Genomic DNA, 17055 nt, shown 5'->3' with positions numbered 1-17055 from the left:
TTGCATCACAAGACACTTGACATGTGGTTTTTTTTAGCTTGTGGTTAGCAGTACTCAATGTTCTGAATGAGGAATGCCAGTGATTCTAACACACTGAACTGTTTTGTGAAGACAAATAAGAGAAAAAGAGTTGTATTGCCATTGATGAGGAGCTTTGTATCTATGGGAATAGCAGGTTGAACAGCACATTGCCTGTTTGACTGAACCCAAGTCACCCATGTCAACACATCAAAGCTTCACACACCCATTGATGAAATTAAACACTACCATTTTGACAGCTTTGTCTGCACTTTTAAACATCTCCCACCACCATCTTTGTAATCGTTATCATCACTTTGAATGGCTATTTCTCTTTCGCTCGGCTCTTCGTTGTGCATCCATGAATCTGAAACCATACATTCTCTCTCTCTCTCTCTCTCTCTCTCTCTGAAGCTTTCACACCACCAACCAGTGATGCAGCTGTGGGAACAACAATAGAATATGGCAATGAAACAAAGCATATACAGTGTCCTGCATGGGCTTCATTTTCACTGTTCTCCCCTGTGATATGGATACAGTATGTTCTCTGCAGTATACTATCTAAAGAGGGAATGTAATAATCTGTGTGGGTTTATTAAAATGATTAGAAAGCACACATTTTTCTATTCGAAAAATTGTACAAAAAAGCATTGTACAGCAGAAACCAGAAGATTGCTTTAAATCACTCCCTTTTCCCAGTATGCATTTACCGTGAACTGCCGAACTTCCCCATTGTCTACCAAGTGGTGCTCTGTCTCTGGGGTGATGGCATAAGCCAGTCTCTATACAGAGGGAGGGGAGAAGGGCAATTATAACACATTTTAAGAACATTTATAAATAACATGTTGAATATTTAAATATTGCTATGATCCTCACTATTTTTTCCATGAGAGCCGCATTGGCAGGACAAAGTCGATAGGGGAGCCACTTTTACCGAGAAACACCAAAAGCCAGCCCAACCAAGCATATCTGCCTAATTTCATCTAGGAGCCTATGAAATCAGTGTTATTGTTTTCCAAAATTATGTTTTTTCTGAATGCTATGTTTTACTGTTTATGCTATTAATAATCAGAAAGAGTGTCTAATAATGTGATGAATGAATAAATGAATAAATAAACAAAGAATAAGATATAACAGTAACTTTGTAATGTTGCAACACAACATTACACTTTTTTAATCAAATGCTTCAATACAGAGTCAAAACAAGTAGGCTACATAAAAAAAGCAATACAGCCACAAAGTGCTGAATAAATTCTAGTCTTGAATCTGCTGCAGAGTTTATTGAATTGCCTCCTATCTGAAGGCAGTCTCTGAGTGGATTAGTACAGAGTAGTTTACACTTTTATTATGCCTCCGCCGGCGATAGCCAGGCCGGAGGGTTATGGATTCGGGTTGTCCGTCCGTGCGTACGTCCGTACTGTATGTACGTCCGTCTGTCCGATGTCCTTTAATGTGATATCTGAGAAACGCCTTGATGGAATTTCATCAAATTTGCCTCAAACGTTGACTTGGACTCAAGGATGAAACGATTAGATTTTGGTGGTCAAAGGTCAAAGTTCAAGGTCACTGTGACCTCACGAACGCCAAGTTCGTTAACACAATATCTCAGGAACGGCTTGACGGAATTTCTTCCAATTTCGCTCAAACTTCGACTTGGAGGCAAGGATGAACTGATTAGATTTTGGTGATCAAAGGCCAAAGGTCAAGGTCACTGTGACCTCACGACCGCTCGTTTCATGCTCTTTAACACTATGGCCTCTATCTTCCAACAGGCGCTATCCCTAAATAGCGATTTGGGCACTGTTTGCGCATGCCTTAAGGCACGGAAGATAGCGTTCCGCCTTGCGCCGTCCGCCAGGTGTTCTGCCGAGTTTTGCTCCCCCGCCGAGCAGCAAAAAACCCCATCCCCACCTCACGGGAGCTACTTGTAATGATTTATACAGAAATGTAACTGTTTCAAAGTGGTATAATTGTCTGGTAGACGTGACCTCCCTGATTTCTAAGTTAAAACAGCCCCGAAATATGTTGGGGATGCAATTCTCGGCGGGCATGCGGAAACGTTCACGGCACCTGTCGCAAGCGCAAATTAGAGCCGTGCCAATTCTGCCAAAAATCATCTGCGCCCCCAAATGCCTGCGCAAACGGGATTTGGGCGGTCTTAACTACCAGAATTATTCACAGGCGTGGCCAGGCAATGCTGGGCATTACGTCAATCAAAACCAATCAGATTCCCGTCTCGCAATGGTTGTTTGCGCGAGGTTGCCTCGCCGAGGCATGCAATATGCTGTAATTCTCTCCATGCGTAATAGAGTGTACTCACTCGTACGAGGACAGAGGGAGCTTATTGACAGATCGTCTGTGGTGCCAATGACCCGGGTTATGAAGGTAAATAGCCTATGACCATTGTCCCACAAGTGTTCTCAATTCATTTCCCTCTTTGCAATGTGATAAAAGTTTCTCAGTAAATTATAGTTGATTGCCTCACTGAATTATCTGCTAATACCCCATTTTAGCAGCATAATTTGATGTCTTGGCATGGCAAGGCTGTGCTTAATGACATATCCAAAAGGAATTCCACTTTCCACTCCGCAAATACCTCTCTGCGCTGGGAGCGCAGCCGTAATCTCCGCGCAGAGCGCCCAGCACAGAGAAGTATTTGTAAGAGGTCCTTTTCATAGCTCTTAGCGCAAAGTAATTGCGCGCTGCTGACGATAGGGTAACGCCATCTATCCCACATTTTAGTGCTGAAACGCCTGCTTTGGCATGGGGCAGCCAATGCCCAGTACAATTATCACAGGCATGGCTTGTGTCCTCCCCCAATTTGCATTGTGCATGGCGTTAAACGAGCGCAATCGCAAAATTAGCACTTTTGGGAACACAGAAGGCTGTTATTTACCCTTTGTCGCCACCTGGTGAGTAAATATATATGTAACTAAAACCATTAAAATTGACAACCGGTCCACAACTCTTTTTTCCATGTATCTACTGGTCCTTGGCACAAACCCCCTGATGAACCCCTGATCTAGATGGCTTCCAGGGACCTAGCCGGACCCAGAAGCCCAGAATCTGCTCCGGGGGCCGGCCGGCCTGGTGTTGATGCGAAGCCTTTAAAACAATAATGTTATTTTTATGAAAAAGTTGCATGTGTATACCTTTAAGTCCACTACTGAGCAGGTGTAAGACCCCTTCTATTTGTTATACTGTATGTCACAGTCCCCCCTTCTCCATTTCAAGAGGTTGGCAACCTAAAGCTGGGAACATGCTCCAACGTCAGCCTTGATTTGGAGCCTTGCCGACGGCAGCTAGACCCATATATTCAAACGTCAGCTTGACGAGGGGGTCGCAGGGGAGTCCCCAGCAAAATTTGTAGATTGTGTGATTCCACTGAGATTTCAATGACCTGAAGTTAGCCCAAGGAGAGAATGTAGTGCATATACTTGGTAATAATTTCACTCTCTCCTATTATGTCCCCATCTACATTATATTACTTGCGCTGTTCACGTCAGCTGCATCGAGTCACATTTTCAGAGAGGTGCTGCTGCATGCCAGCTGTGCCGGCAGGCCCGCCAACCGCAGTGCTTGGCACATTGGGCTTTGACGCTGTAGCATGTTTTCCACATAACTGACTGAGGACATTTCAGTGAGCCAGCTTGCATAGACAGCAGCGTGACACCATTGACCTTGTATTAGTTTCTGGTTGGCTATCTGGAGCTACAGTAGTATGAGGAACAGCATGGATTGTGCTGAGAAAGGAATCTACCAATCAACATCATCATTGGTAAGTAGCAAATAGGGCTACATGCAGGCGCGCAAGAACATATTTTCAGCAGTGGGGGGGGGCTCAATATATGAGACCAATCGTTCATTTTGTGATAAAAGCACCAAATTTTACAGATGTGTTCATTCTGAACAAAACTGGATATTGGGGCATCGCAAATTTGCCCCCGGGTGGCCACCATCGATTTGTCGATTTGTCAATATTTCCTACCCGATTGGACCCATATGCAATACCAGACATAATTTTTGCACTTGCAACGCTTTCTCCAAATTTGGCACTTTTATCACTAAATGAACATGAATAGCTGCACTAATAGGCCTATAATGTACACACATAATGAAGTGACCAATTACTTTGTAAAAGTCCATATACCCCACTTCCCGCGCCATGGTTAGGGTTCCAAAAATTAGAACTATCATTTTAAATATATGCATAAACATATAGTTGATGACAGTATGCCTGGGGTGGACTGCCCTTGATGAAAGAATTCTGTCATAGCAATGATTAACATGTATACAACAAACTATAATGAATCAATGCAGCAATTTTTTAACAAGGCATACAGTAGCTCAGACTTACATCGCAGAACTTTCCAGGCAGAGTGCAGAGTTTGTAGATGGCGTAGAGAGGCACCATGGTCATTGATGAGATGGCCACACACCACCCCACCATGTTAGCCCATGTAGGAAACGTGTAGGGGCCATAGGTAGGAGGGTTAAAGGTGGCAAAGCTCACCACCACCACGAACTATGGAAAAAGAGGGATAAGTCTCAATCGATAAGGCTACATTTTGTATTTTAGAAAGAAAGAAAAATATTCATCTTCATTAGTCTTTCAAAAGCCATTTGGTCTCTGTATATTAGGAGCAACAGCTGTGTGTGCATTCGTGGCATTAAAGCCCCATTAAGTAACTATTTAACCTTAACACGTTCACTGCCAATGGCGAGTTGACTCGTCAAAAAAATTCCAACGGTTCACTGCCAATGACGAGTTGAGACGTCAAAAAAAAAAAAAAAAAATTTGACGGTGCTACGTGGATCAATGCCCCCCACGTCTCCTATAAAAATATTGGAGCGACCGAACGTGTACAACCCATTCCACCGACCCACTAAGTGGCGACAGTGCTCTCCATTCTAGAGGAAGGCAAGCAAAAAGCAGTAGGAAGCCATTCTCATGAAAATGGATTGGCGAAAACGCTTTCGCGCTTGGGAGCTGGCGGTGGGGTTTTGCAAATTTGCATAATAGATTACGGGTGGAACACACTTTGAAACACGCAGCATAAATAAGACCAGAATCGCAAAAGCTTCATCAAAGCTCTCAGAACCCCAAGAAACGAGCGAGCCCATCCATCCAGACTTGCCCAGCGGCCGCCAGGCAGACAGGCAGACAGGCACAGCAGCAGCAAAGCAGTGAGCCTGGTGACGCGAGGTTACAGCAGCAACGAGCTTGTGACACGCCCGCTGCAGCCAAGAAGAACACACACGGAGGGAGGAGTTTGAAGGAGAGGGGTGTTTCCTGCTGTTATGGAGGAAATTACTGTTCAAAACTATTGTTTAGATGTCTGACGTCTTACTGATGCCAAAAATGAATGGTTAAAGTGACTGTTCTATCGAATTTCACAAAAAGCCGTTTATCTCAGAATAAATTTACAGACGCTGAAACCATGCTGTATTCAACTGCTAATGCTTACATAACTACTAACTCTACAAACTAACTCTTTTAGACAGAGAAAGCACACATTCTATTAGTTCTTTTGAGATATTGTGTGTTCACAAAATCCTAACAGAAACGAATCCTCGGCTCTTGAAAGATGAGCCAGAATCCTCAAAAAAAACCTCTGGCAGAAGCTAACTACAGTTTTGAAAAACGGCTGGCAGTGAATGTGTTAATATAACAGTGTTTTAATCATGTTGATGTCCTAGTGACTTCTAATAGAGAGAATAGCAGCTCTGTCATTCCCGCAGCACCCTCTGAAAGCCTGTTTCTGCATTATGCATTTTTTATGTCCGCGTCCTGGAGCGGCTTGACAGTGTCAAGTTGCCTGCTGGGAACTTTTAAGTCCATTTCCTGCACAGAGCCTTCAAATTACAAGTGTTCCACTGACAAACTAATGGGACACTTTCATTGTGAAGTATGTTTAGGAAGTGAAACAGGTTTTGCTTGCTAGCTAGCCTGGTATCCAGCCCCATGAATAGCAGTTGTCAGCACTATATACGGGTCTATATATAGGGATGGGTACCGAACTCGGTACTTTTTACAGGCACCGACCGAAAGGGGGCGGTACTACCGAGTATCAGTTCACATGAAATCAGACGGTACCTCATTTCGGTACTTGAACGCATCTGAGTAATAAAAGAGAGTGGGTAAATTAGAAATTCCGACGGAACCTTAAGGCAACACGCGAGAGCGTGTTACGTCAGTACGTCACTCTACCTGAAACATCAACAAACAGGACCACCCGAAAATGTGGCTACACTTTACCAAGATAGACTCAGACAACAACACTGGTTGCAACGTTTGTGATGTGAATTGCAAAGCTGGCCAGGGAAACACCTCAAACTTGAGGAAGCATGGTCAAACACAATTTTAGCTAAATGCTGAAGACTGTAACGTCTTAGATAGGCTGAGGGTGAATGAAGCAGGCAGCGCATCGCAGCTAACGTTAGCAGCACCTCCTCAGCTGTAACGTTGAGAGAGGCATCAACTTCTACAACATCAGGTAACGTTATTTAATTAGCTAGCGTTAGCTGGATAAGTTGTTTCACTGCTGTTGTGGTTGTTAGATAACGGGGCTTTTCACTGTCTTCACAACGACTGCAAAACAGAGATCGCTAACGTTACTCTTGCTGCATTGTCAAGGGTTCAACAGAACATATTTCCTCAGCCTGTATAGTAGCTATCAACATGAAATAAAAAGCATTTGAGAGCTTAAACCCGTGGCTTTTTATTTGGAAGGGTTACATTTGCCGTAATCTTTATTAACATTTCTTAAAATGCATTAGAATCTTTTTATTTTTAGGGGTTAAAGATCTTTTTTTTATGAACATTAGAGCAAATATAATACGAAAAGCCAAAGGGTTAAGCTCTCAAATGCTTTTTATTTTGTTTCTATGTGCTACAGAGCCTGAGATATGAAGGCTTTAGTGAATACCGACCGCTCTCTCTGAGAAGTTTGGACTTTTTTTTTTTTTACAACTGTAATTTTTTTGTTATTAGAGCGTGTAAAGTACCGAAAATGGTACCGTTTTGGGTACCGTACCGAATTCCAGGTACCGGTATCGGTTCAAATGTGAACGGTACCCATCCCTATCTCTATATGGGTCTGGACACAAGCCCATCCACTCGCGATTATTCAGGACTAAACTTGCGTCACCAGGCTCTCTTACAGGAGAGAGAGCCTGGTACCCATTACTACAGGGAATGATCATCTGCTCTAAGACCCAGAAGTTCCGATGGGCTTTCCGCTTTGTCCCCCATAGAAGGATGGTTTTATATGGCGTTCATTTTATTTTTGTAGCTACATAGCTAAATAACGTGTATCACATTTATTTACGTTACTATGACTATGACTGTTTTCAGAGCAGTCATTTTTTTGGAGGGGCCGTTCCTCGCGTTTCCACCAGAACATCAGTGTGTTTGCGCCGGATGACGTGGTGCTATGCTCCTTTTGGCCCCTGACTAATTCAGGACAGATATTGCCCAAGATCTCTAAATTTGCTGGTCGACGCAGGCGGCGGGACCTAATGTAACGTTAGTGATGACGCATTACAGAGCACTGCAACAACACACCTGTATGTTAATATCACTGCAACAACACACCTGTATGTTAATAGCACTGCAACAACACACCTGTATGTTAATAGCTAGCTAGCTGTTACATACGCTTAATCCCACTCTCAGCACTCTCTCAATCTTTCTTTCTCTCTCTCTCTCTCTCTCTCTCTCTCTCCCTCCATCCCTCCCTCTCGTGGGGCCTGCGTAAAGGACTTCAAAGCGAGTGCAGCAACAATCCCCACCACTTGCTTTTCAAATCGTAACCTTTGATTGACAGGTGATAAATCATTGGTTAATTGACCCAATGAAGTAACCACCAGGCTCCAAGGATTACAGAGAAATTTGAATGCCAGAAATGGAGATCCATCTGCCTGTATGCGTGCACTCCTGTGAGATGAGAGGAGGCCACACTGGCCCTTGCCCGCAAGGCACAGATCAGCGCATCCCACCTCCTTCACAATACCACCACAGAGACACCACGACGCGTGCGCCTAAAGTCACGGCACCCCTTTTCCATGCAAGCCCACAGGCTACTCCACACAAGACCACCTGACACTTCCAAAGCCTCCTGGGTCAGGACGAGATGGAGGGACCAGTGGAGGTCAGCAGAACCATCCAGGCTGCACCTCTACATCAATGACCCTCTGGACGTCCCTGGTCAGGACTTGCCCCGGAAGCAGTGGACAACTCTCAACCGCCTAAGGACCGGCGTCGGACGCTACGGCGCCTCAATGAAGAGGTGGGGTCTTAAGGACAGTGCCTCAGGCGAGTGTGGAGCCCCTGCACAGACTGTGGAACATATAACCACCAGTTGCCCCAAACACCGGCCACCGCATGGAGAACGCGGCCTGATGGAACTGGACGATGAAACGTTGGCCTGGCTTGCCTCAACGGAGCTGCAGGTCTAAAGACACACGCCAGAAGAAGAAGAAGAAGAGGAGTGCAGACAGGCCCACAGCCCTGCTTGGCTGGTCTGTGTTTCGGCCAGAGAATCAACTCATCAGTAGTGATGCCAACACGGAGATAAGCATCGCACACCAATCAGAGAGTAATAGAGCCTTTTTTGCCATCATTCTGTATGTTCGCCTCTCATCTCTGTGGCTGTTGCATACTTGCATACTACACAGCTTTCACTGTGCCAGTGCCACAGTCACAATAATAGCTGGAGGTACAGTATCATCAGTTTCTCACCATGGTCTGTTTTATTGGCTGCTTATTATTATTGGTGTTGTTGTTGTTATTATTATTATGATTATTATGATTAAATAACAGCCTACTGGTGGAGGTGCTCACTGGGTCTCTCACCAGACCTGCCACTGCTCTCTTGCCTCATAGCTATGTAAACCCTGACCATGTTGTCACTGTTGTGGAACAGATTATGTACAGTATAGGCAAGTGGTTCTCAAAATCTCACTCTAGCCAGAAGCCTGTACTACGAAGCTAGTTTAATGCCTTATCCGAGTAAGTTTGAGTTTAAACCTGGTTTAGCCGTACTACAAAGCAAGTTAACTTTCAATCACCATGGCAACTGACGCTGCAAAGCTAACCTGGTCGCGACCAGGTTAGCTTCAGAGGATAAGATCAAAATCCATGACAGACCCATATAATCGGCTCTCTGGAGTCACTCACCATTCATATAAGATCGCCATATGAAAAATAGATTGCAGTCAACTGAGAATATAACAAGAAAAACATTTGTGGCTCTGTAGGCTACATAATTAAATTAAGCCTACTTACCACTTTATGTCTTAACAGCTCAACGATGCGTGGAGAAATATGATCACTATTAATCACGCAGCGCATATCATACACGGAGCCTCAAATGGAGTGAGGGTGATATTCTCCTACATGCCAGAAAAGCCTATAGCCTACATATAATATAGATATGGGATAAATATGGGATAGCCCCAATAGGCTACTAAATATGCAGGCAATTCTTGCATGTTTCAGCTCGAACTGTGTCCTGTAGGCTGTATGCCAATATATGAGCAAAAATAGGCTAGTTTTTATCAATGAAAACTATGCCCGCATCGTCTCAATTCAGTTCAGCAGTTTTCTCTTTTATATTAGGCATCAGCATTATCATTATTTTATATATTAATTATTCGATCAGTGCAACTACACACATAATGAGTGATAGAGATCATTATTCATTGAGCATGCGTTTCTAAATCTATGGTCTAAATAGGTTTACAGATTGTGGAAATTTATAGGCTGAGATTACACATTTAGGGGACAGAAATCACTGATCAAAGTAAATCAAATGACTGATGTGAATACAAGCGGCAGCTTTAGCAGTCCTTCAGCAGATTATATCCAACGCGGATTTTCATTCTGACATAGGTTACATTAAATATCCGCTAAAACTCTGATCACGCACTGCGCTTTCATTGAATGAGGAAATGGGTGTAGAAATGGGTGTGGGCGTGGATCAACTCAGCTGTTCATAATGTGATTGGCTAGCGCACCTCTTTCGCGTGGACGCGCGCCTGTGCACGAGCGAAAAACGTGCGCGTGCACAGGCAGATCCCAGATAAAGCCAGCTTCAGTTATCGAGTAGAAAACCAGCGTTGTAGTATCGGTTAACTAGATAGCTTTGATCCTGTTCAGTCAAACCAGATCAAAGGGACTTATCGCGGATCTGTTAAGATAGCTTCGTAGTACAGGCTACAGGTCCCCAAAATTGGCAACCCTGCAGACAATCAACAACAACAAAAGCAGTGGATTGGCTGAAACTCTGAAACAATAGCTAATGAAACCAAAGATGCTAATCACCCCCCCCCCATCCCAACACACTCAAAAACAGACACGAACAAGCCTGATTTGCTCTCAAATCCTACAACTGTTGTTTGTTATATTTAATTGGTTGTTCAACATCTAAACTTGCTTAATATGAAAAAAGAACGACACCCCCCCCCTTTAAATAGATTTGTGGATAAAAGATCGGGGATAGAACCAATTACGATCCCCCCACCCCTATGTTGTACTGTCAATATGTAAGTTGTGGGTAGAGATAAAATGTTTCCTTTTTCTGTTGTCATTGCCAATGTGGACATTACACTGCGTATGAGCCAAAGGCAAATATTGACAAAGATAACCTCGCGGTCCAAACACTTCCATCCATTTATCCATTTTCAAGTGGCATCTCGTCACAATCTCCCATCACAGACTCACCAGGAGGAAGCAAGGGCTGACAAACTTCCAGCACAGCCTCCAGTAGATGCCTGGTCGCTGGCCAATCATCTCCTCGATGTCATCACTGAAACGGTCCACCCCTGAAACACAATCAAACACAGTGGCATCAAACACAGTGGCGTCCACAACAGGCATGCAGTCAGTTCTAATGTAACTAATCCAAATAATGGAAAAATAAATCCTTCTGGGTTCAGAGATGAGTAAACATTGTGTGTGCTTTTGTCATCACACTCTGTATGACTTGCAATTAGAATATACTGTAACTTTGCGAGGGAGCTGGATTCGCGCGAGATCACAATCACAACACAAATCCATCTTGCTACGCTCCACTCTATTTCAATCAGGAGAGACTAGAGACCAAAGTATGAATAAAGTGATATTTATTACAATAAAGTGAATAATTGACTACAGAAGAATGTTGAGAATAAAGTATTGTTATTAGTCTTTGGCGGTTAGACACCGCAGGGAGATCTTGAGAGAGCAGCATCAGCCCAGATCAGCATCCAGATATATCCCCCTGCAGTGTCTAGATACTGGTGGTGCTGGTGATCTTCCTTCTGAGACTCATCATGAGACTCTTCCGACTGGAATCGGATAGGTCTGCGATGACCGGGAGGAGAAGGGGAGGAGGAGGGTGCGATCCTGACAGCAGCGGTGTTTGAGAGGCTGTATGAGACAGAAACAAGCATATTTAAGGAACCCGCCTCCAAGCAATTGGCTTACGACTGGGTTGTGGAGCAACGTGATAGGCTTATGCTGGAGGTGCGTAGGGTGAGAGGTGATGAGAGCAGTGATGTGACACTATGCAATTGGTTAACAGAGACTGGGCGGCAACCAGCTGATTGTTCATTGAAACCCGGAAATTGACAGCTTATTATGATCTTGTGAGTAGATTGAAGAGTGGAGATATAAAGTGAATTAAGGAAGTGTAAAAGATATTATAGTCTTCCTGCTTGAACTTACGTTGAGAACTACATTTGTTTGAATCTGAACCGCCAGTGGTTCTCACCAATAACCATCCTGAGGCAGGTACGGGCGGGCTTCGGTGTGACGACAGCGAGAAGCGAGCCCGTGATAGACGTGATAGACAGATGTGTCGGAGCTATTTGTTTATTTTTTGAATATTTCATTGACCAAATTGGTGTATTATCTAGGTAACAGATTAACTATCTAGGGGGCAGTAGAGAGCACCTACACTACAGGTATTTAGTGGGACAGGGGTGTGGGGGCGGGTATGTAGCCAGGAAGGGCATATGGTTTTTTACCTAGCAAGAGAGAGACTGCTTGTATGTTTGCTCTTGAACAATGGAAAATAAATCCTTTTTGCTTTATACTCAAAACCCTGGACTGGACATTGGAATCATTTTTCTTGCTTGAGTTATCTACTACTGCTTTGACTGGCTCATCAGTGGGTTTTTGAACTTTATTGGACAAAGGGACAAATAGCCACTACAGATGGTTCAACCAATCATCCGCCAAGTATTCTTCGAAACGGTAAATGGTATCCCGAGTGAGTTCCCACATGGTTGTGTGAAACAAACCATCTGGCAGCGACAGGTTAACTCATTCTCTGCCAAAGACGTACTCGGACGTACTTTTTACAATGGCGTTCTGTGCCAAGGACGTACTCGGACGTACTTTCATGTTTTGCTTGTTTACATTAGATCAGACCCTTTCCCAGCCTGTGACATTGTTTCAAGTCAAACTGATGAAAGGAAGCGCTAAATTACGTTTAGTATTTATAGTATAGTCACCCATTTAGCAGTAAACAGAGTCCGTTAGTGAGTGACGATCATGAGCGGCCATTTGTGCATTGAGCAGCATTTGCGGCCATTGAGCAGCTGCCTGTGATTCCTGTGTGCGTGTGTGTGAGACTTGAGAGAGAGAGAGAGAGAGAGAGAGAGAGAGAGAGAGAGAGAGAGCGAGAGAGAGAGAGAGAGAGAGAGAGAGAGAGAGAGAGAGAGAGAGAGAGAGAGAGAGAGAGAGAGAGAGAGAGCGAGCGAGCGAGCATAAGGGTTCATTTGGTCCGTCCAGTCTTGGACTATCTGGTAAATAAGTTCCAGGAAGTAAAAGTCAGTAAAAACTTTTTTTTATTTTTATTTTTATTTTTTGGGGAAAACAAATACTGTATATGTCTGATGTGTCACTGAGGCAAAAAATAAAAGGCTCAAAAGAGAGTTCTTCTTGAAACGGTGTCGTTCACTAAAAACCTATTTTTCTCCTATTTCTGTTACAAAGGAGGGCATTTTCAGTGAAAACAAGCTAACTTCCACTGCTTGTAACTAAACAAGGAAACATGGTCGAGTTTCAGTTTTTTACAAGGGGTAAGAAGAGAGTCTCTGCTTTATTGTGAGATATGTTGTGTAATTTTATTCCTAGCACAGAATATTCTGTGGGTCCTGGAAGATCAGGAAATATGCTCAAAATCCTGGCACTGGGAGCACACAGACCGAAATGACCCTGGCAGAGAATGAGTTAATTAGGATATGCAAAAACTTTAACATCGGAAAAATGTAGAAACCAAAGCTTTCCCTTCTTTCATATACCCGTGGTTCTACCTTCTCTCTTTGCCTTTCTCCCAGGAAGGCATCTCTCGCAGAAGCATATCTAGACTGAGGACCAAGTATTGAGCACAGCTGAATGTACTGCTGTAGTGGACAGAGGCCAGGGGTTAAGCGTTCCTGTCAGAAGTGACACGAACTGGAAAAGGCCCGCTGAAGCCTCAGGCTTGATTTATCCAGCTTGCCAAGGTCGGGACCTATCAAAATGGGGCAACATGCTGACCCCACTGCCTGGTCCTAGTTAGCATTTAGCCCTTTAAAGATCTCACTGTGCACAGACAAATACAGTAGTCAGGAGACAAGAGACTCAATACCGAGGTGCAGGTCAACCTTTTTACATGATCATTTGTAATGTTTTGTGCCTGCTGGTACTACAAAATGAGGGATTGGTTTTCTCTTTATGAAATGTCAATTTTTTCTTGTTTCTGGTTAGTGGGTGGGGTAGGGTGCTACAGGTTTGGGTGGGTTAGTATAATGTTTCAATCAAATGCCATTCATGCTTATAATGATTCCACCTATTAACTCATTGAGTGCCATGGACGTCTTTCGACGTCCAATTAAATAGTGACGTAGAGTGCCAAGGACGTCTTTCGACGTCCAATGTGTTTTTTGACGGTGGGACGTCGATCAAAGCCTTCTGCATCTCCTGTACAAATATTGTAGCTATTGGAGGTCTATAACCTATTTTACAAACCCATTAGGTGGCGACAGTGCTCTCCAGATTAGAGACAGGTCCTGAGAAACAGGAGGAAAAAGCCGTGATCAAAGAGAATCCGATGCATGCTGCAGCCTGAGCCATATAGATTGCTCTGTCTGGAGCTGACATTGGCTGCGAACAGGAGTCAATCCGCGCACACAACTGAGCCCCTCTGTCTCTGTCTGTCTGTCTGTATAGTTTCTCCACACGATTAGCCACCAGAAAAGCAGCACCCGACGCCAAACCATTCAGCAGTCCGGTTTGGCTCTTCCCTATCGCGCTGGGAGCCGCCCGGCACACACAAACGGAGCACTCCGAAAATAGAGTGGGTGCGTGAGGCTGTGTAGTGTGGGGAGGAGTTTGCAGCTGAGGAGGGGAGGGGAGGGGGGGAGAGGGGGGTGGGGCACGCAGGGCATCACACAACTACACCACGTCACTACATCAGAAAATATTATCTTCAGACTCAGTGAATGTGCTTGAAATGCTGCATTTCACAAAAGGCGGAATATCTCAGCTAATAATTTGAAACGCCTGTATTTGCTCAAAACGACCTATCTTCTCCGGCTCATAACTAAAGAACGGAAAATGGTATCAATAAACTTTTTTTTGCTGATGATACAATAGAGCCAGTTCGTTCTTTGTGCGTGTTCGGTGTTTACATAGTAATATCACACAATATTCTGTGGGCCTCGAGAAATCACTGAAAACGCTCTGAAAACTCAGGCACTGGGAGCGTCCGTTCTCCAAAAGTGGCTGGCACTCAATGAGTTAATTATTACCCAGCAAGCACGGACGGACCCGGACGAATCGAGAGAGCCCAATCGGGGCCAGCTCAAGTCATATCATGACGAGGCAGATCTGGCCCAAGTATCACTATCCAACTAATTTCACTCACCACTGAAATATCCATGAGGATAACTAAATGGTTGCAATCAATCACGTATTTCTCAGCCTGGGCTATTTTTTTTATCCAAAATCCGAATGATCAGCACTTGTGCACATCTGCTGATTAACAAACTGTTTATTCGTGGAGGTGGGACTACGAGGAGATGAATTGCGGGGGATTCCTGCAATTGTCTCACTTGCATATCGTGTTGCCAGATTGTTTTGAAAGAGAGAAAATACACTGCGAGGCGTAAATATTTGAGTTGGGAGTTGCATGCTGTAGCATGTGTTTCGGGGTTCTGCTTACACAGATTGTAAACTGTTGATGTGCGATCCACAAAAGTTCGGTAAAGTTGGAAATATATTGACAGATTCACATTTCCCGGATCAATAGCTCATAAACGAAGCGTGTACCTCATTTTCACCTAAATGAGCGATCCTCCGAGCTGGACAAATAACATTGGTCTCTATGTGCTGCGGGCGGTGAGGCGAGTGCTTGACGCCAACGTTTTAAATAAAAAACAAGTTTCTGCCATAATCCTATCGTATACGGTAGGCTATGTATTATCCGTGTCTCATAGCCTGTTTGTGTGTGCAGGAGCACTGGCACGTTATAGGCTGGTGACACTTGTACATTTTGAGGGGACACTCAATGATTCTTCCAGATTCAGTTTTTAATTAAATTAGCTATCGTTTTTAATAAAAGTGTCCCGACTCCATGGATGTTATACTGGTATAAAAATAACAAGGGGTCCATGTTTTGAAACAGTAGGCTATATTACTCCAACCTACAGCAGAATATTTCAGCGAACAGTTAGTGTAGCGGTAGAATAGCCGACCTGTAAGTTGTAGATCCCGAGTTCAAAACCCACACGGGGTGGTATTATATTTTTTGAAAATGTAGCATAAAATTGTTAATCTGGACATAATTATAGCTTTATGTATAAAGTTGCTGAATATACACTGTTTAAATAGCAGAATAACTGAACATGCCCATTCATGGTAACGGTCATATTTCGACGTCACCTTGACGTTCCCGCGTAGACGTCTAAATCATCCCCAAATCACCATGTGATCTGGCCTAGTCCTGAACGTCACTGGAACACGTCATCACAACGTTATCATGACGTAATTTTGCTTGCTGGGTAATATCGCCCCTAGTGGCTGATGGGGCCAAAAGGAATTCAGGCGACCCCTGAGTGTTTTGATGGTCTAGTTACCTGTAGTATCATGTGGTCAGACCCAACGTCTTATGTCAGCACGCTTCCAGTGTCACAAGTCAGCATTTCTGGATTTTGTCAGAGGAAATCCCCTGGCTCCAATAGTATAATGGTGGAAGTCTGGCTCTCTGCGTGCATTGGTGCATTTAAATGGCTGTCACGCATTTTGTTTTGGTCTTTTGGTCTTGAAAAGTGGTTTTCAAGACTTGTGCACCAGACATAGATATAGGGTTGGCTACTGCGTGACTAAGGGTGGTTTCACACTTGCTACTACTGCATGACTAAGGGTGGTTTCACACTAGCTACTGCGTGACTAAGGGTGATTTCACACTGGCTACTGCATGACTAAGGGTGATTTCACACTGGCTACTGCATGACTAAGGGTGGTTTCACACTGGCTACTACTGCATGACTAAGGGTGGTTTCACACTGGCTACTGCATGACTAAGGGTGGTTTCACACTGGCTACTGCATGACTAAGGGTGGTTTCACACTGGCTACTGCATGACTAAGGGTGGTTTCACACTGGCTACTGCGTGACTAAGGGTGATTTCACACTGGCTACTGCATGACTAAGGGTGGTTTCACACTGGCTACTGCATGACTAAGGGTGGTTTCACACTTGCTACTACTGCATGACTAAGGGTGGTTTCACACTAGCTACTGCGTGACTAAGGGTGATTTCACACTGGCTACTGCATGACTAAGGGTGATTTCACACTGGCTACTGCATGACTAAGGGTGGTTTCACACTGGCTACTACTGCATGACTAAGGGTGGTTTCACACTGGCTACTGCATGACTAAGGGTGGTTTCACACTGGCTACTGCATGACTAAGGGTGGTTTCACACTGGCTACTGCATGACTAAGGGTGGTTTCACACTGGCTACTGCGTGACTAAGGGTGATTTCACACTGGCTACTGCA

The 17055-nt window shown here is 44.2% G+C and overlaps 1 protein-coding gene across 1 annotated transcript in view; it reads right to left on the bottom strand.

Moving 5' to 3' along the window:
- Nucleotides 1-435: 435 nt before the first annotated feature.
- The window catches only part of slc6a3 (solute carrier family 6 member 3), a gene marked incomplete at both ends in the record, with an annotated part of 75615 nt that continues 58995 nt past the window's right edge, over nucleotides 436-17055 (bottom strand). The window contains 4 exons of the mRNA XM_083634614.1: nucleotides 436-459; nucleotides 729-800; nucleotides 4376-4543; nucleotides 10745-10845. Coding sequence (XP_083490740.1) covers nucleotides 436-459; nucleotides 729-800; nucleotides 4376-4543; nucleotides 10745-10845 — 365 coding nt within the window. The remainder of the gene's footprint in view (nucleotides 460-728; nucleotides 801-4375; nucleotides 4544-10744; nucleotides 10846-17055) is intronic.

The sequence above is a fragment of the Poromitra crassiceps genome (assembly GCF_964638095.1).
Source record: "Poromitra crassiceps genome assembly, chromosome: 1".
NCBI classification, from domain to species: domain Eukaryota; kingdom Metazoa; phylum Chordata; class Actinopteri; order Beryciformes; family Melamphaidae; genus Poromitra; species Poromitra crassiceps.
Note: the sequence above shows the minus strand (reverse complement) of the source record. Positions and strands in the feature narration are given on the sequence as shown.